The 24,709-nt window shown below is 41.5% G+C and overlaps 1 protein-coding gene, 1 non-coding gene and 1 pseudogene across 2 annotated transcripts; 2 read left to right on the top strand and 1 right to left on the bottom strand.

Moving 5' to 3' along the window:
• On the top strand, nt 1–6,674 carry LOC114640332 (zinc finger protein with KRAB and SCAN domains 4-like). The gene is made up of 3 exons (XM_028789272.1): nt 1–679; nt 2,433–2,589; nt 5,184–6,674. Exons 1-3 carry the CDS (start codon nt 263–265, stop codon nt 6,044–6,046), a joined length of 1,437 nt encoding a protein of 478 aa, XP_028645105.1. The 5' UTR covers nt 1–262; the 3' UTR covers nt 6,047–6,674.
• Nucleotides 6,615–7,120, top strand: LOC114640333 (annotated as a pseudogene).
• A 9,575-nt stretch (nt 7,121–16,695) lies between these two features.
• Trnas-gcu lies at nt 16,696–16,777 on the bottom strand. The gene has a single exon. It is a non-coding gene; the product is annotated as a tRNA-Ser (tRNA).
• Nucleotides 16,778–24,709: the final 7,932 nt, after the last annotated feature.

Below are 24,709 nucleotides of genomic sequence, written 5' to 3'. Positions count from 1 at the left end.
GGGTTCCCACAATGCTTCCTGTGTTCCACCAGAGTTTGGATGTAGTTTATTTGCCCGTAGCATCCCTTGAGGATATTTATTGTGGAGTGCAGAAGAGAACTCCGTAAAGGCCAGGGTTGTAGGTGACACCTCTGCAGTTGTGCCTTTGGGCGTCCCGGAACACAAGGGGAGGGAGGAGACAGATCCATTCTGAATTCCCATCTTGCGAGAATCTTCTGCAGAGCTAGCCTGCAGCTAAGCGTGAGCCTCCAGTTGGCACAGAATGGCTAGAGAACCCGGAGCGAGCGCAGCCCTAAACGCTCGATCTGCAGAAGAGGGAACTGGGCTTCTAGTGGTGAAAGTGGAACAGGAAGAGACTTCCCCCTTGGCAGAGGAGGTCAGTTGGCTGGGCAGTCCTGGGCCTGACAGCTCCCGCCAGCGCTTCCGTGCTTTCCGCTACCCAGAGGCAGCCGGGCCCCGCCAGGCGCTGAGCCGGCTCCGCGAGCTCTGCAGACAGTGGCTGCGGCCAGACATGCACAGCAAGGAGCAGATCCTGGAGCTGCTGGTGCTGGAGCAGTTCCTGACCATCCTGCCAGGGGAACTGCAGGCCTGGGTGCGCGAGCAGCACCCCGACAGCGGGGAGGAGGTGGTGGCACTGCTGGAGTACTTGGACAGGCAGCTGGATGAGACACCTCCACAGGTAGAAGGAACAGGTTTAGACCCATGCCCTGTGCCTTTCAGAAACCTCAAGCAAGATCCAAGGGAGGCATTGCTTAGAGCCTGCAAAGTCTCAGTCTGTGCTGGGAACCTGAGGCAACCAGCGAATTGACCTGGGCTCCTCAGAATAGTGAATCGCATAAAGGAAAAGAAAAGGATTGTGGAAGAACTCAGACCTAGTGAAGCTGGGGTAGAACGTGTAGAGCAGAGTGGAGAAAGGTTATATATGTTCTTCTTACTCTGTGTTGAGTAAGATACAAGGACGGGTTTGAGCACAGTGACAATAGGCACAAACGACTTTAGGTGTTTTCTTGGCTTGTCACATGTAACACCATCTGCAGTGGCTTGCTGGCAGTACTGTGGTACTTATGCCACACACACACACACACACACACACACACACACACACACCCTTGTAGTTCTCCCACTGACAGTGGAGGGGAATTCTAGTGTTTTCATAGAGCCTAGAACCTAAGAGTTTTTTTTTTTTTCTATCAAAATTCTTGTATATGTTGTTTCAGAATTTGGTAGAAAGCAGAGTGGTTTTGACTTCCATCTTCTGACCTAAAACAAAGCAAAATGAAACCCTTTTTGAAATTTCATACACGTCCACAATGCGTCTCCATCATATTCACCAACAACCCGGCTCCAATTTCTCTTGGCCACCACATGTCCCCTTCTCTCCTTCATACACCCCACCTGCTTTTAGCCTATTAACCTATTAAGTTCCATGAGTGCCACTTGCTGAACCATTGACTGATCGTGTCGTCTTGATCTGTGCAGTAACCAGAGTATCAGTGAGTTTGTGAGTCAGTAGCCATGTCTTTCCCAGAAGGTAGCTTTGTGCGTTACCCATCTCTATCCCTCAGTTCTTATGGTTTTCCTGCCCTGTCTTCCATGAGGCTCACTGAGCCCTGGGAGCCAGGGGTTGACGTAGATGTCCTGTTTGAGCATGAGCACCCCATAGTCACTTCTTCCTAGCTCTTTGACCAGTTATGAATATCTGAATTATCTGCCATTTACTGCATAGACAAGCATCTTTGGCTATGGTTGAGGGCGACACGAACTGACATGTGTAAACACATTTTGCCTGTTTTAGGAGATTTCTCCTCTGCAGTCCCCAATGTCCTTGTGTCAGAAGATACATGGCTAGAGCTTTCTAGCTAGTGACCAGGGACCAAGGTTCGAGACTTGGAGTTGGTGTCCTGAGCTCTGTAACAGGAACCTCTGAGCATCAGTTTACTATCAGTATCTGCAAGGGAGCTAGACTTTAAGGTGGATACACTGTCATGTTCTCTGTTACTTGATTTCACATACTGCAATTGGATTTGTTAGTTTCTTTAAAAAAAAAACCATTAGGTGGAAATTATTATGCTTATTTTTTAGAGAAATGCTGACATTTTTATAGATTTTCCCATTCGCTTCGTAATGATAGAGGGACAGAACAAGGAAGCAAAGCCGTAGTTAATCCACAGGCTCCACAGCTGGTCTGCCAGACCTCCCCTTGCAGTATTGCTTCTTATGAGCTACATGACAAGGGCAAGCTGCTTAAACTGGGCCTCAGTTTCCAGTTACAAAATTCTAAACAATTCCAAAGCTCACGGGGCTCTCTGTATTTCCATGAGTTAATATTTTCTTGAAGCTCTTAGAGTCAATGCCTGATAATATAGAGCCCTCGGTCAAAGTGTGATGGGAATGTGTGATTGAACAAATAAAAGTAAATGAATGGCTTTTAGGTCCCAACTGGGGAATGGAGTCGAGAACTTCTCTGCTGCAAGGTGGCATTGGTGACACCATCCCAGGACTCACAAAGTAGCCGCTCCCAGGCAGTGAAGTCTCTCTTCAAGCATGAATCTCGGGAATCTCTGGAGTGTTCACCCTTAAAAGCCAGAGGTAAGCATATGTTTATGAGTGAGTATGTTTCTGTGAGTGTGTGTGAGAGAGGGTAAGGGGCAAGGGAGGGATGGATACAGGGGAGGAGGGAAGGAGGGAGGGGAAGAGAGGGAGGGAGGGAGGGAGGGATCCGGTTCAGTGCCTTGCACATGCTAAGAGAGCAATAGAACAGCAGTAGAGTGGTGGCTAACACAGTACTTTTCTCTACAGTTCCCCACCGTCTTCCTAATTTTACATCAGACTCAGAGTTTCTAATCATTTCCTAGCAGCAGCAGTCTTCATTTGGGGTTCACTTAGGAGGCCCTTTCTTCATTTGGGGCTCACTTAGGAGGCCCTTTCTTCATTTGGGGCTCACTTAGGAGGCCCTTTCTTCATTTGGGGCTCACTTAGGAGGCCCTTTCTTCATTTGGGGCTCACTTAGGAGGCCCTTTCTGTTCTCTGGCTGCCTTGGAGGATTCTCTGTGTTCTCAGACCCCTTCTAACCCACTGCTTTGCTCAGGCCCTTTATTGATGGTTTTGTTTGTTTGTTTGTTTTTTGAAGTACAATTCAGGAAATGCAAATTAAAGTTAATTTTTTTTTTGTAATGTTAGTTTAGGTGTTTTGTTTGTTTGTTTTGGGCAATGTTAGGGTTCCCGCTGAGGGCTTCATCCATGCTAGGCAAGCAGTCTGCCACCAAGCCACCACTAAACCCTTATTTTGTTGTCTTAAATTATAATAACATGTACTCTCAGTGAAGGGCATAAACACCAGGCTTCTGCCCTCAAAGACTTATAGTTTAAGGGGACAGATACAGCCTGTCATTTTGAGGTATTAATGTGATGATAATATAACCTGGATTTTCATATTGATTCAGTCTTTCATTTCTTGCTTGAAGTCATCAGTGTTTGCTGTGGTAATAATATTCTTTACCTTTTCTCCTGATTTTTTTCTCACCCAAGACCCAAGTTTTATTTTATTAAAAAAAAAAATCTAATTCAATGAGCCCTCACTTTGAGTTTGACAATGCAAAGCATATATCTTTGGAAGTTTGGAAACTGATTTTTTAAGCCTTTTCATGTCCTGGACTGTTTATATATCATGCGAAAGTACTTACTCTCATGCATGTAGTTGTTTTTACTATTTGCATCTTCACATGAAAGCCCTTACATTAATGCGTGTCATATTTATTACTTTTGACTGTTTTTGAGACAAAGTCTCTCAGTATAGCCCAGGCTGGACATGAACTGAGAGCTTCATTGTTTAGACTCTCAAGTGCTTGAATTACAGGCATGTACCACTGTGCCACGTTAGAGTTTTTGTACGTGGAGGTATGTCTTAAGACACTTTACCCCTGCCCCCCTTAAGAGTTCCTTTAAACAGTTTTCGTGTGCCTTTGCATGTACCTCAGTTTGAGAGTATGAGCGGAGGTCCTCGTGGGATCATCTGTTTTAGGGGCTGCTGACCCTTTCACCTGGGTGGAAGGAGCAGATTCGTCTCAGAGGAATCTATAGAGATGAAAGGCAGAGAGCTCTGGGATCCTAGTTTCCTTAGAAGAACCTGACAGGCACTATCTGCTCCCCAAGTCTTTTCCTTTGTGTGTTAGAAGCTATTTGACTCACAGAAGCAGTTTGCTGCGTGCCTGGTTTCAGAATTACCATGTTGGAGTCCTGTTAGTGAACCATTGTTTAACTCTAAAACCCTCTGACCATCGCTTTTTTTTCTACCTTGCCAGTGTTCTGGTCAGTTTAAGTGAGATGAAGCAGATTCAATCCTTGTTCACATAAATGTCCCCTTTCCCTTCTATACCCTTGCAGGGAAGGGAGGCGGGGGGGACACTTCAGGAAGCACAGTCTGGGAGTTAGAAGTGAGCTTAGATGCTGACTATAGTCCCTGACCTTAGAGGCGAGTGACAAGTCACAGTGGGTAATGGGGCTTTTCAGAAGCCCCAGAATTCTTGATGGCACCTCCAATGTAGAACCCCCTTGTCAGTGATTGTTGGGAACACCATCTGTGCCTGGAATAAGAATAGCAGGGGTCAATGCATAACACTAACTGGCCATGGATCTCTGGGAGTCCTTACTTCCTTAGTTTCCTATAACAAGTTTCAGAAATACGTTTACTTGCTGTTTGTGTTGCTTTTGTCAAACATCTCAGCCTTCCTATTCTTAGGGACCATGCACTCATCACAGCGCCTCCTTTCTTTAGGCTTCTGCCTAAAGCCTCTCTAGAGAAAAGAGGCATACAGAAAATATTTTTAGAGCCTACTATTCTAGAGAGTGAAAAGGACTTATAAGGTACAAAAAAACTAAACTTTTCATGTTTTATTAAATGGTTTTAAGGAATTTTTGTGTTGACTGATTGGCCATTGTGGATCATGATCTTAGTCCTCACTTTTCTCCAACTTCCTGTTTTTCCATTTAATCCTGATTCCCATCAGGTTTCTTTCCTCACCAGCATCGCTGTTGTTCCCGTACTTATTCCTGCACTTAAGCCTGCATTTAAGTATTTGTCCTTGGGATACAGAGAGCTCTGTAACATTTGTCTCCTTGTAGGGTTTCTCAAAGCTTTCTCCCTTGCAAAACATAATTAACATTTGCTGACAATTGTGTTTCAGGTCTGGAAATGAAGCCTGAGACCAGGGACTTGCCTCCAGCTGAGGAATACATGGAACAAAAGCCTGAGCAGACAGTGTGCTTCCTGGGTGAAGACACTGTCCAAATTCCTACAGGTGCAGAAGCCAGTGAGCAGGAAGGCAAGTTACAGACAGCACAGAAGAATGCCATGGGAAACAGGCGGTTCTATTGCCATGAATGTGGAAAGAGCTTTGCTCAGAGTTCAGGCCTAAGTAAACACAAAAGAATCCACACTGGAGAGAAACCCTACGAATGTGAAGACTGTGGGAAGACCTTTATTGGGAGCTCTGCCCTTGTCATTCATCAGAGAGTTCACACTGGTGAGAAGCCATACGAGTGTGAAGATTGTGGCAAAGTCTTCAGTCACAGCTCAAACCTCATCAAGCACCAGAGAACCCACACTGGGGAAAAGCCCTACGAGTGTGATGACTGTGGAAAAACCTTCACTCAGAGCAGCAGCCTCCTTGAACATCACAAAATTCACACCAGTGAGAAGCCATTCCAGTGCAACCTGTGTGGAAAAGCCTTTAGGCGTAGCTCACATCTCCTGAGGCATCAACGGATCCATGGTGATAGAACTGCTCCAAAGCCTCTTTATGGGAAGGCCTGGGAAGGTCAGAGTAGGGGGGCAAGCCAGGGGGATGACGTTGAAACTCCTGAGACTTATCAGTGTAATGAGTGTGAGAGAACTTTCACTCGGAGTAGAAGCCTTCTTGAACATAAAAAAATCCACACCGGTGAGAAACCCCACCAGTGTGATGCATGTGGGAAAGGCTTTACCCGAACTTCATACCTTGTTCAACATCAGAGAAGCCATGTGGGGAAAAGAATTGTCTCACAGTGATCTATAGCACACCTGCTGGGGTTGGTGCATACTTGCCAGTGAGCTGAAGACACCCGGAGACCTTACTAACTGCAGAAGAGAGGGTATTGCCAGTGCACACTGTCCAGTGTTAGATGTTATAGTCTGGCTAAGGTGGATCATCTTTTCTGTTTGCAAAGTAACTGTCATGGAACTTACTAATAGAGGACAGGGGAGTGTTCTCTGCATGAGATAACACCGAAGTGTTCCCACTCTTTGGATTTACAGGGACTTCCAGAACAGTCACCGTTGGCCACCATATTTTTCTCCTGAATGGATGATTCCAGATTTTGGAGTGTACCTTCTTGACTATTTGTGCGTCAACCTGAATCTTTCATGTTTAGTTAGATTCCTGAGGTTTTAGCTCCCCTATTGTGCCTTGTGTATAGGTGCTAATAAATGTTTCCCACAGGGACTGACGAAATGTCCTTCAAAACTGAAACTCTGTGTCTGGATTTCTGAAGAAGTTCTAACTTGGAGCATTTGTGTTTGCATCTAATTGGCTAAGGTTCTAGAGTCTGAGTCAGCCCTCCAGTTTTCATACTAAGCACACAACGTTACAGAGTTCGAGAAGGAGACTCCATATATATTTATGAGGATAGAGAGTATGGTAAGAATACCTCGGTACGATTGTGTTTCTCAGGTGAAGCATGGCCAAAAGCTTGTGGAGTAAGTGGAAAAGGAAGGTTCCTCTTCTGAGAAGAGGAAGAAGAATGCACCCAGGGAGCTCAACAGGCTTAAAAGCATTCTCCGAGTTGACGGTGATGCTCTGATGAAAGATGTTGAAGAGATAGCCACTGTGGTAGCACCCAAACATTGCCAGGAGAGGATGGAGTGTGAGAAAGTGCAGTGTGACAGGGGTGACGAAAAGGATGACATGAAAATGGAAACTGAAATTAAGAGAAACAGAAAGACTCTTCTAGACCAGCATGGCCAGTACCCAGTGTGGATGAACCAAAGGCAAAGAAAAAGACTGAAGGTCAAGAGAGAAAAGAAACGGGGGAAAAGCAAAGCAAAGGCCACCAAGGGCCTGGCATGGTAGACCCTTAAAAGACTGGGAAGGGGCTGGAGAGATGGCTCAGTGGTTAAGAGCACTGACTGCACTTCCAGAGGTCCTGAGTTCAAATCCCAGCAACCACATGGTGGCTCACAACCATCTGTAATGAGATCTGATGCCCTCTTCTGGTGTGTCTGAAGACAGCTACAGTGTATTCATATATAATAAATAAATAAATCTTTAAAAAAAAAAAAAAGACTGGGAAGGGAGCCAGGCATGGTGGTGCACCCCTTTAATCCCAGCACTCAGGAGACAGAAACAAGTGGATCTCTGTGAGTTCAAGGCCAACCTGGTCTGCAGAGCAATTCCAAGACACCCAGGGCTCTTTTACACAGAGAAACCCTGTCTGGAAAAAACAAGAAAACAAAAAACAAAAAAACCAGAAGCTGTTTGTTTTCAGTTTGGACTTAATTCTGTAATTCAAAACCAAAATAACTCATTTGTGTTGGGAACTTCAATAAAATATCTTTGGTGATGAAAGAACGTTAAAAAAAAAGAAAGAAAGAAAGAAAGAAAGAAAGAAAGAAAGAAAGAAAGAAAGAAAGAAAGAAAGAAAGAATACCTCAAGCACATTCTGATGATGTAGGGTGACATTCCTGTCCAAAACAAACAAGCAAACAAACAAAAACTCCATTAGAGCATACTTCGTTTTTTGTTTGTTTGTTTACTTTTTACTGCGGAAAGTTTTCAGTTAGGTAAATAAAAAGCAATCTTATTTCCACAAGACAAAATATCTAGTTAGGATTTCTATTGTTGTGAAAAACTCTAAGGGAAAAAGCAACCTGGGGTGGATGAGTGGGTGTTTATTTAAATTTACAACTCATTTGTTACACTCCATCACTGAGGAAAGCCTGGGCAGGAGCACAAGGCAGGAACCTGGAGGCAAAGCTGAAGGAGAGGTTATGGAGGAGTGCTGCTTACTGGCTTGCTTCTAATGGCTGTCTCAGCCTGCTTTATTAGAACACTCAGGACCACCAGCCTGGGTTGGTACCACCCACAGTGACTTGGGCCCTCCCACATCAGTCGTCAATCAAGAAAATGGCCCATAGGTTTTCCCTGCAGGCCAATCTGGTGGTTGCATTTTAAAAGTTGAGGTTCCTTCTTCCCAGATAGCTCTGTTTTGTGTTGAGTTGACATAAAACTGGCCAGCACAACAAATGATACAGATGATGTAAATTCTATAACACTCAATGTATTGGTTACTTTCCTCACGGCTGTGACTACAAACCCTAGAAAAGCAACTTAAGGTGGGAATGGTTTGTTTGGGTTCATGGTTTGAGACAATACATTATGTTGGAGAGCCAAGGACCAGCCTTGGCTTGGCTTGGGCTCCTGAGAAAGGGGTGTTTGGGAGTGGTGAAAGAAACTACTTGAAGTCAACTGGGGGAGGGCAGTACAAGCTGACAGCCTTGTGTTCTGCTAGAGATGGCTCTCCAGACAGCTCTGTAGATAGCACTTGACTCTGTAGTCTGCTGGAGACCGCTCTCGGCTAGAGACAGTTCTCTAGTGCTAGAAAAAAATTCTTGGATTTTCCCAACCAAAGTCAGAAAAGCTATTAGAAAAAAAATTTGGGGTTTTCCGAGCAAAACAGAAATCCTATTAGAAAAAAATGCTTAAAGAGCTGTGTTCTTTTTCCAAGCAGTTCTCTCTGGGGAGCTCTCTCCTGTAGACCAAAGCCCAGTCTTTTATTTACATATCAATTCAGTTGTTTACTCCAGGATCCCTTTTGATTATATCCAGGAATCAGAATTTTATGACCTTAGCCACTTGATTCTTTAAAAAAGGACAGCAAGTAAATTAAAAAACAAAACAACAACAAAAAACCAACCAACCAACCAAACAAGCAAACAAGCAAACAAAAAAAAAAAAAAACCATGGCAAATGAGTTCAGAAATCTGCCTGCCTTTGTAAGCATAAACAATAATCTTAGCTGAGTGGGATCTTGGCCTGCAATCACCACTCCCCAAATCTCTTTGTTTCTTTCCTTAATATCTTTCTGACAAGCTGGCTCACAGTGAAGCTAGTCTCTGAAGCTCCTCATACAATTCATATTGCATTCTTATATTTTGCATAGTTGAGAAACTATATATTTTTGAACTCATGGTTTCAGAGTACTTTCCCACAGCCTTAGAGATTGTCCTGAAGATATTTACCATTTAGCTAAGGGCATAGACACACTCTTGCCTCCTCGAGTCTTGCTGTCTCTGGTTATCATGTAGTCATTAACCTTGGCAGAGAGGACATTCCCTGATAATCTTGGAAGGGAGAATATTTCCCGAAGGAGGAACATAAAGGTAATGTATATATTATACAAACAATCCTCATGCCCAGTGAGAGACTAGATCTTTTGGGTTCAGATTCCATCTTGGAGAACGTGACCTAAGGTTGAACTCAAGTTAATTAACAGACAGGTACCTAACACTAATTTCCAGGTTATTTTCCAACAAATCTGCACCTCCAGGTTACAAGCCTGCCCTGAAACTTCATTTCTTAACAGCCAGCGATCAGGAGGAAATCAGAAGTTAAGTTTATGGTTTGGCTCCTAGCACTAGCCAGTTATGCTAAAGGCCATAATGACTTCCCAATCAAATGTGTACCAGGCTAGAAACCCCCTATTGTCTCTATAAATGCTTGCCTGAAACTAAGTTTAGGGCTGCCCCTCCCATTTTCCTGGATCAGAGATAGCCCAAGCTGGAGATTGTAATAAAGAGACTCTAATGCAATCGGCTCCTTGGTGGTTTTTTGGGGTTCACGAATGCTTTCTGGCACAACACCAGCAACTGTCAAGACTCATGGAGGCCCAATGCCCATGGCTCTACTCCAGGGGTGGGAAACTTTGTCAGGAATGTCCCTTGCCCATGGCCATGCAGGATTTGGTAGTGGAAAAGGCATGCAGGCAGAAATGCGAGACAGCTGGTTGCACCGTGTCTAGAAGCAAAGATCAATGCTGATGTTCTAGCTGGCTTCCACTTTTTTCCCTTTCAATTCATTCCTGGACCTCTGAATGTGGGATGCTGCCACTCATGTTTGGGTAATTATCTAAACAATCTTATATATTTTTTCCAATCCTTGAGTTATTATTCATTTGCTTACTTGTTGCTCTTAGTAAAAGCAGTCCACTCAATGCTTAGTCAGTTGGTAGGCCCACATGAAGTGATGCACTGCCTCCCCTCAGTGAGACTTCAAATCTTCTCCTCTCCTCTCTTGCTGCTTCTCTGCATCCCCTTTCCAAAGGATATTGCTTGAACTCACTACAGAGAACCCCGCATGGGACAACGACACAGGCCCTGGCACGATTACTTGGGCATGGTAGGAATGAAGGCTTAGCGTGAAAGGTGCTAGTTGACCAGTATTTGTGAATGGACCCAACTGAGACACTTATAGTCGGGACTAGGACATTCATTCTCAGTGTTCTGCCTCTCCCTGACCACGGAGGTTGCCAACTCAGGCTTAGATCCAGTTCTTGAAAGTACTGGATCTTATCATTTGAATTTCATGTATACATGGAACACACATACAAGGTTTAAACAGAAAACATTAATGCCACTAACTATGGAAATACCATTAACTATTGAAAAATACTATTGAAAATGCCTATCCTAAAAACATTTAAGTAAACACATTCTTTCTGGTTTAAAAAAGCCCAGATGATACCAAAATCAATAGAGTCAAAGATGAGAACACAGCCATCCCTCCTCAGCCCCATCCCCCACAGCAGCCACCGCCACTGTTTGGATTTTTGTGTGAATCCTTCTGATACTCCTCTCATTTAGCTTTTAATCCCAATCCTGTTAACATTTTTACTTCATGTACAGTGTTTTAGACATCTTTAATTCATCATATAAGTTACATCAAGTGGCTGCATTAAGAGTCGATGTGGCCCATGAACAATGTTCTTGTAGTCATTCTCCCTTCTCTTTTTTCCCACCCATCTCTGTTCTTTCCTTTTTCTTTCTTTCATCCCACTATAAGAGTCATCAGGGTCATTAGTAATCATACTAAAGCAAGACAAAACCAATTAAAGAAGGATCATTACCACAAAAATAGAATTACTATTACTCATAGTTTTATTGTGTCAACCATAGTAGTGGTACCGGATAAGCTTGAACTATGTTTTGTTTAAGCAGAATTCCATTGTTTATTTCTGAGGCACATTCTGATATGCATGGCTGCACGAGGGTCACCCAGGGACAATTCTGCTTTTGCATTAAAGCAGGCTGGATTTAGAGCAAGGCCCCTGTTGCCTCTGAGTAGGAGCAGAAAGAGTTAATCTTAACAATCTCTGGCTGCAATTTGTCTTATGCTGTCCTGACATCATTGTAAAGAATTCCACTGTTAAATGAGTGGGCTCATATCTTTAGAAGTCTGATCCTGACTGACCCCAGTGCCCTGTACAGCCTCCTATTGCCAAAAAGTGACAAACCACATTGTAATATCTATTCCTCATTAAAATAATGAGATATTTGCCTAACCACCCACATCCCACAAGTGTCTCAGCCAATATGATAGAGAATAACTTTTCTTTAACTCCTGTAAAAAGAGTGTTCCCTCCCAATGGGTGTGATCATTACTCCAAGAACTTGCCCACCAAGGCTTTTGTCATTATCTTATTAAAGTCTCCTTTTCCATCTCTGTTCTTTGGTGACTTCATTCACAGCAAGATCATCACTAGCCTGGCATTGCTGTTCCCAATGTGGTAATTAAAACAGTGAAAAGACATTTATGTACTGAGGGAGGTTCCATGTTGTATTTTAACTGTAGTTAAAATCCTGTAGTTCTATACATTTCTTTAGCTATTCTCTCCAACCTCATCTTGTAAGGGAATTAAATAAACCCGCACTTCACTTCCTTTTCTCCCCATGTGTAGGTAATCATTAAGAGCACTAGCATGAAGAGATTGCTAAGTCCTCAGTGCTTTCTACCATGGGCCATGTTCACTTGTAAAGCTCTCATAACAAACTTTTTGATAGCTGTCTAACAGGAGTAGATACTCAATCACCATTAGCCCTGGAAAATGTTTACAGAATATATTATCCTCTTCCATTCTCAACATCTATTTGTAACAAGAAAGCATGATTTTCATGGGTAACTTCTTGAATGTCTCATAGGCAGTTGGTTAGGCTCTGTAACTGGTGCATGTGTGTTCATCAAGAAGGGTAACTGTAGAGCTCAGGCAGGTGCCACCTAAGAGTTAAGTTGGAAGCATACTGGAATTGAGGTAAAGACATGGACACAGTGCTGCTCATTTCCCTTTCACAGATGTGCAGTACTTATTGTGTAGATTTATTTAGGTTATGTCTACATACGGGAACCTGGTGGTTTTAGTCCTTTCTGTTTATAACTAATGCTGAAACTAAGTTTTGAGCATACATCATTTTGCACATGTATGAATTCATCACTAGGATACAGTTCAAGAGATAAAGATTATTTGCATAACTTGATTTTCAATGAGGTGGTATAAATGTGCTCTGTAGAAATATAGATACATACGCCAAGTATTTTCTCAGCTAGGAGTCTTCCTTCCCAATTCACTGTAGCTTGTGTCAAGTTGACATATAAAACTAATCAGGATGCCTGAAGTACAGGAGGAATGTAAAACCAGGAAATTTGGATCTGAAACACAAAGGATAGTGGGAGTCCAAGGTGACAGGATTGTACCAGCCTGCTTGTCCAGTTCCACAAGCCAAAAAGACAGCAAACCCTTTACAGTTAGGGATTCTATCTTGTAGTTATTCTGTAGTGCACGAGTTTGGGCGCTTGTACATGCTGTGTGTGCGTGTGCGTGTGGGGGGGAGGAAGAGAGAGAGAGAGAGGTTATATCTGGTATATTCCTCAGTTATTCTTCACCTTGTTTTTGAGACAGGATATCTTACTGAACCGTGATTGGCTGTCCAGTAAGCTTTAGGGGGCTGTTTAAAAAGCACTGGGATTCCAAAGGTTCTGGGGATTCAACTCAGGACCTATGCATAGACCATGGACCCATCTCTCAGCATTTTATTTTGTTTCATCCTGAGTCTGTGCCTCTGTGCTGGCCAGGCTGGTCTCAGCCTCCTCAGTTGCTCTTATGCTCACTCTGATTCCTGTAATCCATGCCCCAGGGGTTTACATTTTTATTCATTCATTTATTTTTCTTTTATTGATGTACCAAATTTCCCCTGCAAAAAGCCAAGATAAAAACCATCTTCCATCTCAGTCATCCCTGAAGGAGTCTCCATTGCTCTTATCATCTGTATTGACAGAGGTAAATTTGTCAAAGATTCCCAAGCACTGTTGTCAGAGGCTTGTACATATGATTCCCGGAGATACTCAATGACAGAAAATGTGAAAATCCATCTAGATTTTCCTACAGAAAAATAAATCTGCTCCTTTGACCAAAATAAAGCCTCAGAATCACAGAATCAACGTGGCTGTGTCCTGCCTGTGGAAATCTGCTGGTATGTCAGCTGCAAGGACAGCAGGAGGCAGCAGCTCTTGTCATGCTGCAGGTGGGAATCCACATGGGCCTCATCTGCTGGTGACCATGGCATACTGAACTCATTCAGCCACAGCACAGGTGCCTGGCATTCCCAGAGTCCAACTCTAGGATGACAATTGATGAAACTAATCCCTGCTTTTAAGCTGGATCTATTGTAGCAGACAAGAGGTTTCTCAGAATCCCTTAGAGTGAACCCAACGTTTACAAAAGACGTCTCCTCTTCTCTTCTCTTCTCTTCTCTTCTCTTCTCTTCTCTTCTCTTCTCCTCTTCTCTCGTCTCTCGTCTCTCGTCTCTCTTCTTCTCTCTTCTCTCTTCTCTCTTCTTTCTTCTCTCTCCTCTCCTGAATGACTCAGGAACTCAAATATTGTCAGGTTACTATTCTTTTCTAGTGTCTACCTTGCTCCCCAGTGTTGCCTGGGGGAAATGGTTAGAGCAATTCCTCTCTGCAGAGTTGGATGTTGAAAGGTGGAAAAACCAGTTCTGAGGAAAAGAAGACTTTAGCACAGTGGGTCTCAACCTGTGGGTCACAACCTCTTCACAGTAGTTGCATATCAGAGATCCTGCATATTAGATAATTATGTTATGATTCATATAAGTAACAAACTTACAGTTATGAAGTAGCAATGAAAATAATTTTGTTTGGGGTCACCACTTCAGGAGTAGCTGTATTAAAGGGTAGGAAGGGTGAGAATCACTGACCTAGCAGCTGGATAGAAACCATGAATCAGGTTTTCAGAAGTGAGGAAAAGAAAACAAAACATAAGCAATAGCCTCTCACCTTAGCAAAGTCAGTTGAAGCTAAAAGCCATCTTAGAATCCCTATTGCTGACCTTTCCAGGAGAGGATGGAGTGTCTGGGACAGGACTCTGAGAACCACCTAACGGGAGTGAAGACTGAATCTGCCATCTTATTGCCAGCATGTGCATTTGACTCTGAGTTTGTTTGACTTTGTTTATTTGATTGACATTACATAGTTGACAATAGCCTGCTGTGCACATGCACAGTAAAGTCTAGGCTGGCACAAATTCAAGCAAAACCTCTTGCCTCAGTATGGGGTTAACGAAACAAGCACAAGACTGGCTCTGATTCAGACATTTTTTATTTTTCCTCATATAAAACAATGAGAAGTTGCCCCTCTACCCTCAGAATAGTCAATTTCACTGTGCTGCTTAGTTTTTTGTCAACTTGAAATAACCTAGAGCCATCTGGGAAAAGGTAATTTCAACTGAGAAAATGCCTCCACCAGATTGCTGTAGGCAACTCTGTAGGGCATTTTTTTTTTTTTGATTAATGAAGGATGAGGCCCAGCCCCATCAGCCCATTGTGGGTGTTACCACCCTGGGCAGGTTGGCCTGCATTGTGTAAGAAAGCAAATTAGCAAGCCATGGGGAGTAAGCAAGAAAGCAGCTCTCCTCCATGGCTTCTGCATCAGCTCTTGTCTTCAGGTTCCTGCTTTGATTTCCTGCCATGACTTTCCTAGGTAATGGACTCCAGCTGTAAGGTAAAGTAAATCCTTTCTTCCCCAATTTATTTTTGGTCTTGGTGTTTCATCACAGCAAACAAAGCAAACTAGAACACTTATCATTAAATCTTGACTCTTTTACCAGCCCAGTTTATATAGGAATTACCCAGTATGTCTAGATATAAGTTGGACTACCACTTTAATAAGAATTCAGAATTCCTCATCACTTCCATTGTGGTGATTGTTTTGTTTTTATTAAGGTGATCTGTAGCCATATTAGATATAGATCCCCCTATAAAGGCTGCATAGTCAAGTATAGTCTTCTCTCTGTTCTGCTTTGTTAACTGAGTGTATACATGTACTAAACACCTAAGGAGAAAATGTGACAACATTTTATAAAGAAATAGACCAAAGATGCCGTACACACCTTAGTAGATATTATATATACACAACATGGTATATCCAAAGTTATAGGTAGAAATAATAAAATAAAAATGTGAGGAAACATTATTCATTTTCCCTTTTGAGGATCAGCCAAGAGTAACTAACAAGTAGAAATTGTGCAATGCTTTTATTCTTTGATTTTTCAGGAAGAAATCTTCAGTATCAGCAAGGACTGTTATATAGAATGAGTTTTTCTGTTTGTGATATTTCTAAGAGAAGCACACCTGTTCTTGTCAAAGACAAGGTCTGTGTACAATGGTAGCCTTAAAAGTTAGCAAAGATTCAGGTTTGATGACTTGTATTTCTTCCTAGATACTCAGGGTTAACGAAGATCCTCTAAGCCAGGAGTTCAAAGCTAGCCTATACAACATTGTAAGACCCTATGCAAAATATAACTGAGCACAAAATTATTGTAAAAGATAACTATCAAAAACTGTAACCAGAATAAGATTAATCTTTTTATCTAATTATACACGCAAACACAGTTTCTGTTCTTGTTTGTGTTTGAAACTGAGCCTCCCTATGTTTCTTAGGGGGACCTGGAAATCACTATGTAGTTTGAGACTGGCCTTGAACTTGTGGTAATCTTCCTGGTCCTGGCTCTTCTGCATTAAAGATTTTTTTTTTGTCATCACACACATCTGTATAACTCCTTAGATGATTTTCCCAGCTCCCTCAGGTTATTATGCAATGCTTTTCTATGATCTCCAATTCATTTGAGTCTTTTCTTAGTGGGAAATGAAAATTTGGCGGAGCAGTCAGGCACAAATTAAGTAAGTCACCTAACAGAATTCACAGCAGAGATAAAGAGCAAGTGTGGAAACTGAGAATGGAAAGTTGGAGGGAATTACTCAACTGGGTGATGAAAAAGGAATTAATTGATCAAAAGAGAATACCCATTGTCTAAGATTCCCTCTACATTTCCCCCCAAAACAAAAACAAAACCCTCAAAGACTTGACAGAATTGATAATTATTATTATTATTATTATTATTGTTTTTTTTTTTTTTGGTTTTTCGAGACAGGGCTTTTCTGTATAGTCCTGGCTGTCCTGGAACTCACTCTGTAGACCAGGCTGGCCTCGAACTCAGAAATCCGCCTGCCTCTGCCTCCCGAGTGCTGGGATTAAAGGCGTGCGCCACCACCGCCCGGCCAGAATTGATAATTATAAACCAAAAGAAACATTTGGTCATCGATGAGGATGGGATTCGAACCCACGCGTGCAGAGCACAATGGATTAGCAGTCCATCGCCTTAACCACTCGGCCACCTCATCCTGTGAAAGATGGCTCTTTATAATTTCTCCTCTCCCAAAGGATTCCCAGAAGCCTTTAGTGTTAATATTTTAATAGCCTTCCTCAAGCTGAATCTCCAAAACTGTCTGAGTCAGCTATCATAAAAGATTTCACAACCACAACAAAAAGAGAAGTGAGCTTATTTGGCACATATTCGATGGGATGAACCGGTTCTTGGCACATAGGACTGGGCAGGCAAGGCAGCAGTCTTGGCCACTTGGCTTGACTCAGTCCTGACTGAGCATGTCTCAGGACCAGGGACAACAGAGAACCTTCATGTACCTTGTTCCTTTCCAGCTACAGTTTGCATTCAAGGGAAGGAATGTCTCTGTTTTTCATAAAGAACATCTTCTAACTGCTGGTTTCCGGGTTTCCATCAACTTGGCTCTTTGATTCCTTTGCTTTTGTTTCTCTTCTACCCATAACGTCCACACTCCTTACAATCCCTACTTGGCATTGATCTATGGTGGTGTAGTTGGTTTGAAAAGAAGTGGTGAACTGCCAAGTTGGCCGGGCTTTGGTGAAGGCAGAGATAGGTGATGTTGCATCTGAGGCAAGGCTGCTCTGACTGGAAACTTCTCCTGCTACCTAAAGAATCCCACTGAAGTTTGACAGAGACCATTCTCTTTCTAGCTGCAGGGTGGAGAATATATTTGTCTTCATCATCTTGGTCACTGGTTACTTTGATGTCCAACTAAGCAAGAAAACAAAACAAGATACTACCCCGCCTCCCACAATTGTTGAATTACTTAAGCAATCTAAAGTTAGTACAAAATCTAAGCATGAGTATTACGATGATAATGTATTTTCAACTAGTTAAATCTTCTCAGTTAATAAGGAAAGTTTTCTAAAGTTAAAAAAAAATTTAAGCTGGGTGTGCCGGCTCACACTATAATCTCAATACTTAGGTAGCTGAGGCAGGAGGATTGCCATAGGTGTGAGGCCAGCCTGAACAATGTGTTAAATCTTGTCTAAAAACGGTTATAATTGTGATAAATGTTAAATGTGCATTATCAGCAAAAGTGATTAGAAAAATTATATAACACATAGTTAGCATTGTGTAGGTCATTTGGTAATAGGGCTGTTGCTTTTATCACCTAAACAAACAGAAAAAATGCAAAATACTTATCAATTACTTTCAGTTACATCTACTAAGAAAAGAAAACCTAGTAGAGAAGAAGATACTCTCCAAATACTCCACATTTATTCATGAGAAAGAACAAGTGGTAAATTAATGTATTTGAAGCTACTTGCCTAACTTACGTGAAAGGCTATTTAAAAAGTTACTATGTCTTCTCTGGGCGGAGGGAGGAAGCCTTGGGCATGCTAGGCAAGAGCTATCCCGCTCAGCTACATCCCTGGACCTAAAAAAGCAACTGCATCGTCTGCCTTTCTCTAGTCTCATTTAGAATTCGGAACCACTGCCCATGAAAACTGAGATAGCCCTTACAAGGTTAACCGAGAATTGCATAACAGCTAATAAAATTAAAAGCTTTAGGAAACAAGGATGTGGCTTAGTGGTAGAGCACTGGTCTCACATGAGTTGAGGGTCTGAGTTCAAATCTCATTACTGAAAAGAAGAGTAGAAACTTTGTGTCTTTCTTTAATTTAAGACCAAGAATTCATCCCTGGGCACTAGTATTATGACTTTTAACGACTGATCATTTTAAAACTATCCCAAAGCAGGATGTGATCATACCAGTACTCTCAGCCTTCTGGAGGCAGAGATAGGTGGATCTGGATCAGATCAGGCAAGCCCATAATCAGGAGTACGTAGTGAGACCCTGTCTTAAAAACAACAACAGCAAACAAACAGACATTTTATTTTCCTGCACAAATATGCCAGATTTTGTGGTCTGACCAGGGGAGAATAAATAACAAAGAAGACAAGAAAATGAACAGATATATACATATACATTTCCTGAAGGTCGAGTTTGAAGTAGAAGATCACTATCATTATTTTTGAAAATTCCTCAACTCCAACATCAAGTAACTAGAAGGAACTACAAAACTGAAACCTGATTGGTGGGCCGAGCCCAGCTCTTCTAGAGCGGGGTCAGCAGCCACCTATACTTTGGCTAAACCTAGAATGTGAGTATCTCTAAACCTAGTGATACCAGCCTTGGTACCAAGGTGGGTCCAGGAGCAGGGTCCTTCCGTCAGGCTCTCATCATCCCGCATCTGAAGTTTAAGGCCCTGTTTTCTACTTGCCCAGGGTCACAGGAGCTGCAGTTTTACAAGCTCAGTCTTTGGCTGCTCAGACCTCATTCTTACTGAATCCCGAGTATCCAATGAACACTGAAATGTCGGGTACTAGAATTTGAAATGCATCCCCTGTTCTCAAGGGAGACATAATCAAGTTAGAATGGGTTAAGGTTTGGTGAAATTCTTAAGGGTCGGTGTAATTCACGGTATTCCTAACTGTAGGAGAAACTTCTTGAAATAACTCATGCATTTTCTCCAGCTTTAGAGAGGTGGAGGCAGGAGGACTGTCTCCAAATTGGAAGAGAGCCTTCTGACCCTAATGCATGATGAGGTGGTTTTCTCAGGGTGTCGCCTGGGGCTTGAGATCTCAGACAGCGGGAAGTATGTGGAAGCTGAGTCCCTGTGTGTCCCCTGGGTCTCATCCAGGTTCATGCCCCTACAAGACAGTTACCAGACGCATTTCTTTCCAAGGTGGGTGCTTCAAGTATGGCGGTAGATACTTGTCTGGTCTAATCTCATCAGGAAGCTAATGAACCATTGGGAATCTAGGCATGGGTGGCTGTGTGGTGCCATTCCCGGCTGCTCTAATGCATGATGCATGCAGGCTTTTCTCTAGTTACTGGCTTATATGAGATCCCAGGAGAGCGCCGGGATAATTTCAGATTCTTCTCCAAGGTGAACTTAAAGGAACTGAGAATTACGGTGAGACCCAAGTTTTTGGTTTTATGGAGGCCACAGATGTTTATGTTAAATTACTCTTTTCTGTTTTCCACAACTGCATAGAGATAAATTGGATGGAGATCCTAGCTATATCTTCACATCCAGAAATGTAAATTGGCTGGATACAGAGTGAAGCTACCAGGATACTGGTTGTGCTTGATGGCTTCCTTAGAGCTGGTCAGCCTGGCCATTAGGCCTTCATGTTTGCCAAGCTTTGTGCTCCAAGTGGAAGGAATTGCTTTTCTAGGTTAGTGAACCAACACTCATGAGTTATTTTTGCTTATTTTTAATGCTGCAGTTAACTTATTCTGTACACAAAATTATGAACATTTTTAAAAAGTCTTCCTTAACATCACTGTTGGGAGAATAAGAAAACACTCATATTGCTAAAGGAAAGGGATATTTTCCAGATTTGTTCACCTGTCCTTGATGAGAATCTATGGTATCAACTATGAGATTTTACTGTTTATAGGTCAGGCTGCTGTCCACCCCCCCCTTCTCTTTCTTACTACTGTAGTTCTAAATTATGTATTCAAGGCTGGTCTAGAATTTGTATCCCCCCTGCCTTCAATCTCTGGGATTCTCACCCTAAATATGTATTGAGGTTGTTGTTGGCATTGGGTTACAATGCTACTTACAAAAGTAAAGTATGTATCAACACAAAATCAATTTTAAATTTGGTTAAACTAACAATGGAAAAATATAAACTGCCCAAGAATGAACCCAACAGCAATTGAAGACTATGCTGGATTTATGTCAATCTGACACAACTATAGTTATTTAAGAGGAGGTGTATTGGCTGCTTTTGTGTGTCAGTTTGACACAAGTTAGAGTCATCAGAGGGAAAGGAGCCTCAGTTGAGGAGAGGTCTCCATGAGATCCAGCTATAAGAATGATATAAATACACATATGTGTATATATATGTATACACACACACACACACACACACACACATATATATATATATAAAATGTATTTATACATACATATAAAAATACAATTAGTATGTATATAATGTATATATAGTGTGTTTATATAGTATATATGTATATGAGTATATATATATACATATATACATACATGCTATACAGTGTATATATGTATAGATACATATATACTATATATGTGCCATATATATATATATATACACACTAATTGAGAAAAATATATACTCTACATGTATATATAGACATTATATATACATGTGTGTAAAAGAATAATATTGGTGAGCTAGGGTATGTTAAAATTAAGAATTGTTTACCAAAAGACATAGTTGAAAGAAAAGAAGAATAATAGATTTGGAAATGAATTCCCACATTGAAGGGTTCATAGCCAGAATATGTAAATAATTCATATATCAAGAATACAAATTTTCCAAAAGAGTGCCAAGTATATAAGTGTTAAACTAGCTTATTCTTTGTCCAAGATATCTTATCTCATCTTGTGAAGTTACCAGCTACATGCCTGTTAGTAGGAAGTAGCCTGGATAAGGGTTGTCCCACCTTTCGAAAGGTGTAGACCTTAGTAAGACACATAGGAAGGCAAATGTTCTAAGATGGACTGATTTTCCAATTAGTGGTACATTGAGGTACAATATAAAATGAATTCATTTTTCTTTAAAAGTTTGTATATGTGTCTCTGCATGGATATGCACATGTGAGTGCAGGTGGTGTGGAGGCCAGAAGATGTTGGGTTCCCTAGAACTGGAGTAACAGGTGGTCATGAGCACCTGACGGGTGTCAGGAACCAAACTCAGATCCTGTATAGAGCAGTAGGCACTCTTACCTGCCAAGCTACCTTTCTAATTCATATAAAGTGCATTTCTTATTGCACACAGTTGAAAGAACACTGGCCTAGAGGATGTTTCATATTTAGTATAGGAAAACGAGATGTCTCCTGATCTGGCCATGGTTACATTACTACTTTATATGCAGTTATTGAAAACTTTCTTTCTCTGGGAGGCACCATGCCTTCCCATATGCTGTTGCTATTGTAACTTCCTTAGATTTCTCTATGTCATGTGGCTTAAGAGCTAATATTTCCCAGCATTGATCCTTTTCTTAAATCTGTCTAAGAAGAGTTATACTACAGTGCAAAGTATTCTAGATTATATCATGATAGATACATGCGCTGGCAAGCACCCATAATTTTTTAGTTGAGCATGGTGGCATATACCTTTAATCCCAGCCCATGGGAGGCAAAGACAAACAAATCTTTGTGAGTTCAAGGACAGCCTGCTCTACACAGTGAATTTCAGGCCAGACAGTGCTACATAGTGAGATCCTGTCTTAAAAAAAATTCGCTCTGCAAAACGACTGTTTTTATACTTTTGTTTTTAAATGCTGCTTTTCCTGTTCCCAGATAGATTGAAAACTCTGGAAAGCAAAAGTCTTTTTCCAATTTGTTTTTATATCCCTAATACCTGATACAGGTCCTGTGCATCCAAATTAGTACTAATATCTTTGAGCTTACAATAAATACCCTGAACTAAATGTTTGAGTAAAGGAAACTTCTCTTTCCAGAACGTCTGTTCCTTCTAAGACTTCAGAAAACTCACCACTCAGTGCTTAGTTTTTACAGTTGAGCCAGTTTGGATATAGTGTAATGTCATTTCACTGTTAACACCAGAAGGGTATTCTGTGCCAAAATGATTATCTGAAAACTCCTAAGAACATACCAAGTTAGCAAGGTCAAAAATAAAAAAAAGGCAAATGCTAGACATTGATAATAATACCGTAGAAACAGGGTGATGACCCATCCAGAAAATTAATTCTTCTTCAGTGTCAAAAGGCAGGAAGATTAAATAATTTACACTTTCAAACTTGCACAGAGATATTTCTGGTGAGGAAAGATATATCTGGTGTCTTGCTGAGGCTCTTCACGTCTATCTATAAGTATATGCTTTATTTTCTGACGTTTTCCCCATGATGTGAGGTTCTCTTTTAAATTTCAGCTCCAGCTGGGTTTGTAGTGGTAGAACATTTGCCTAGTATACCTGAGACTTGATCCCTAGCTCTACAAAGAAAACCAAACCAAACTAAACCAAACTCCTTCACCACCACCACCAAAACTTAAGCTTCAGAACCACGAAGCTTTCTTCCAACTCCCTTATCTGGCTTAAAGTTACCCGGGAAGAGTGGCAAATGCTATCATACACCAAAGCTTTACAATATGCTTTCTTACTACCTGGCTCAGAACTTCAGAGTCCAGCATGACTTCAGGTAAGTTGTGCACACTTTTCTACATAGAGTCCTCTTCTGAAAATGAACATTATTTTACAATGCCAAAGTATTTCCTCTTACCTGTCCAGAATGTGGACCAAAGAAACCTGCCATTAAAAATGATTACTTTTATTGTCATGTATGTATTCAATGTGCGTATAGATGCCTGTGGAGACCAGAAAGAGTGTCTGATCCTTTGTAGTTACAGGCAGTTTCGAGATGCCTAATATGGTGCTGAGAACCAATCTTGGATCTTCTGCACCAGCAGTACGTGACCTTAATCACCGAGCTGTCTCTACAATCTACAACCCACAATTTATAGTAGTTGGAATTTATTTTCAATCTCATATATATTATTTCAGGGGTGAGAATAATTTCATTCTTGTTAAGTAGGTATGAAAAATGAAGCACAAAACTAAACAAAATGATTTTAAGGTGCAAACTCCTTATGTGCACAAATATGGATTAAGGTGAGGAAACTCAGCTATGATCTGATAGAGCTCTACTGGAATTCCTATGTGTAATAAATGTTTTCCACATTTGGCTCATTAACTTTTGCCTTTCAAATCTGAACTCTCCTAGTTGATGCTTGGTATGGTATAACAGTTACATAAATAAATCTGTGAAAGTTATCCTAAAACCAATGCTAATTCTAATCTAGCAAGCATTCCCCAAGTCTGCTCCACTTTGACACCTACCTTTGCACACCTTGAGAAACACAAATTGCAAGGGGGAAGAAGGCAGATGCAACTCCTGAGAAACTATTTAGAACAAGGTTTTCATTTTGTTTTGGCTCAGGAATCTCAGGAATGTCAAAAATTGGTCAGGAGGCCACAAGGAAGTACAGCTAATTACTCTGGAAAGCAGTGATTGTCAAAAGAAACAGAATCAACAGGTAGGACTTCTTAGGTTTAGTGGGGATAGTCTTTCTTGAACAACCCCATTACAATTCAAACTTTAATGTATCATCAGTTAGAATGGTAACAACAAAACACGTAGTAACACTTAAACTGTTTGTATTTTGTATATGAATGTGCACATGTGTTATTGTGTGCATGGAGGTCAAGAGAACTTGTAGGAGTCAGTTCTCTCCTCCTACCATGTGGGCTCCAGAATCAGACTCAGGGCATCAGGTTTGGTAGCAAGCTCCTTTACTTGCTACTTACCTCCCTAGCCCAAAGTAATGCTTATTCTGTTTCCTCTTATTAAACTGGCAGTTACGGAGTAGGACTTCCGAGTGTGATGTATGAGTGTGCACATGGCCAGTGTGCATGTAGATGTCTGGTGATAACTTTTGGGAGGTGACTCTTGTCTTTCCCCTTGGTTGCGGAGAGGCTTCTTCTTTTTGTACTTGTGCTCATACTCTAGGCGCTGGACTGGAAGCTTCTGAATGGGACACTTTTCCTGCCTTTGCCTCCATTTTCAGGAAAACTGATAACAAATGCCTGCTACACCAGACATCTGGGTTTCTGCTCTGAAGACCTGAGCTTAGGTGCTTGTACTGAATTATCTCCCTAGCCCCTAGAAAATGATTTCTATTTAAAAAAAAACAAAACAAAAACAAACCTTTGAGTTGTAAAGCTGAATTCTAAAGAGGACAGGTGACTTCAGAGGCTTGTGTGGAATGATGGAGCTGTTTCCAGTGACTTTTCTTCAGTATTTCAAGGGAGGGCATGTTGATTTTTTTTGTCATATTCTTTTTTTTTTCAATATATAAGTCCTTTATTACCCAAATTGTACTTGTGATCAGGATCTTGTTTCTGGAGC

Source organism: Grammomys surdaster, unplaced genomic scaffold (assembly GCF_004785775.1).
Source record: "Grammomys surdaster isolate TR1022 unplaced genomic scaffold, NIH_TR_1.0 125807, whole genome shotgun sequence".
Classification (NCBI taxonomy): domain Eukaryota; kingdom Metazoa; phylum Chordata; class Mammalia; order Rodentia; family Muridae; genus Grammomys; species Grammomys surdaster.
The sequence above is the reverse complement of the archived record's forward strand: the minus strand, read 5'-3'. Positions and strand labels throughout refer to the sequence as shown.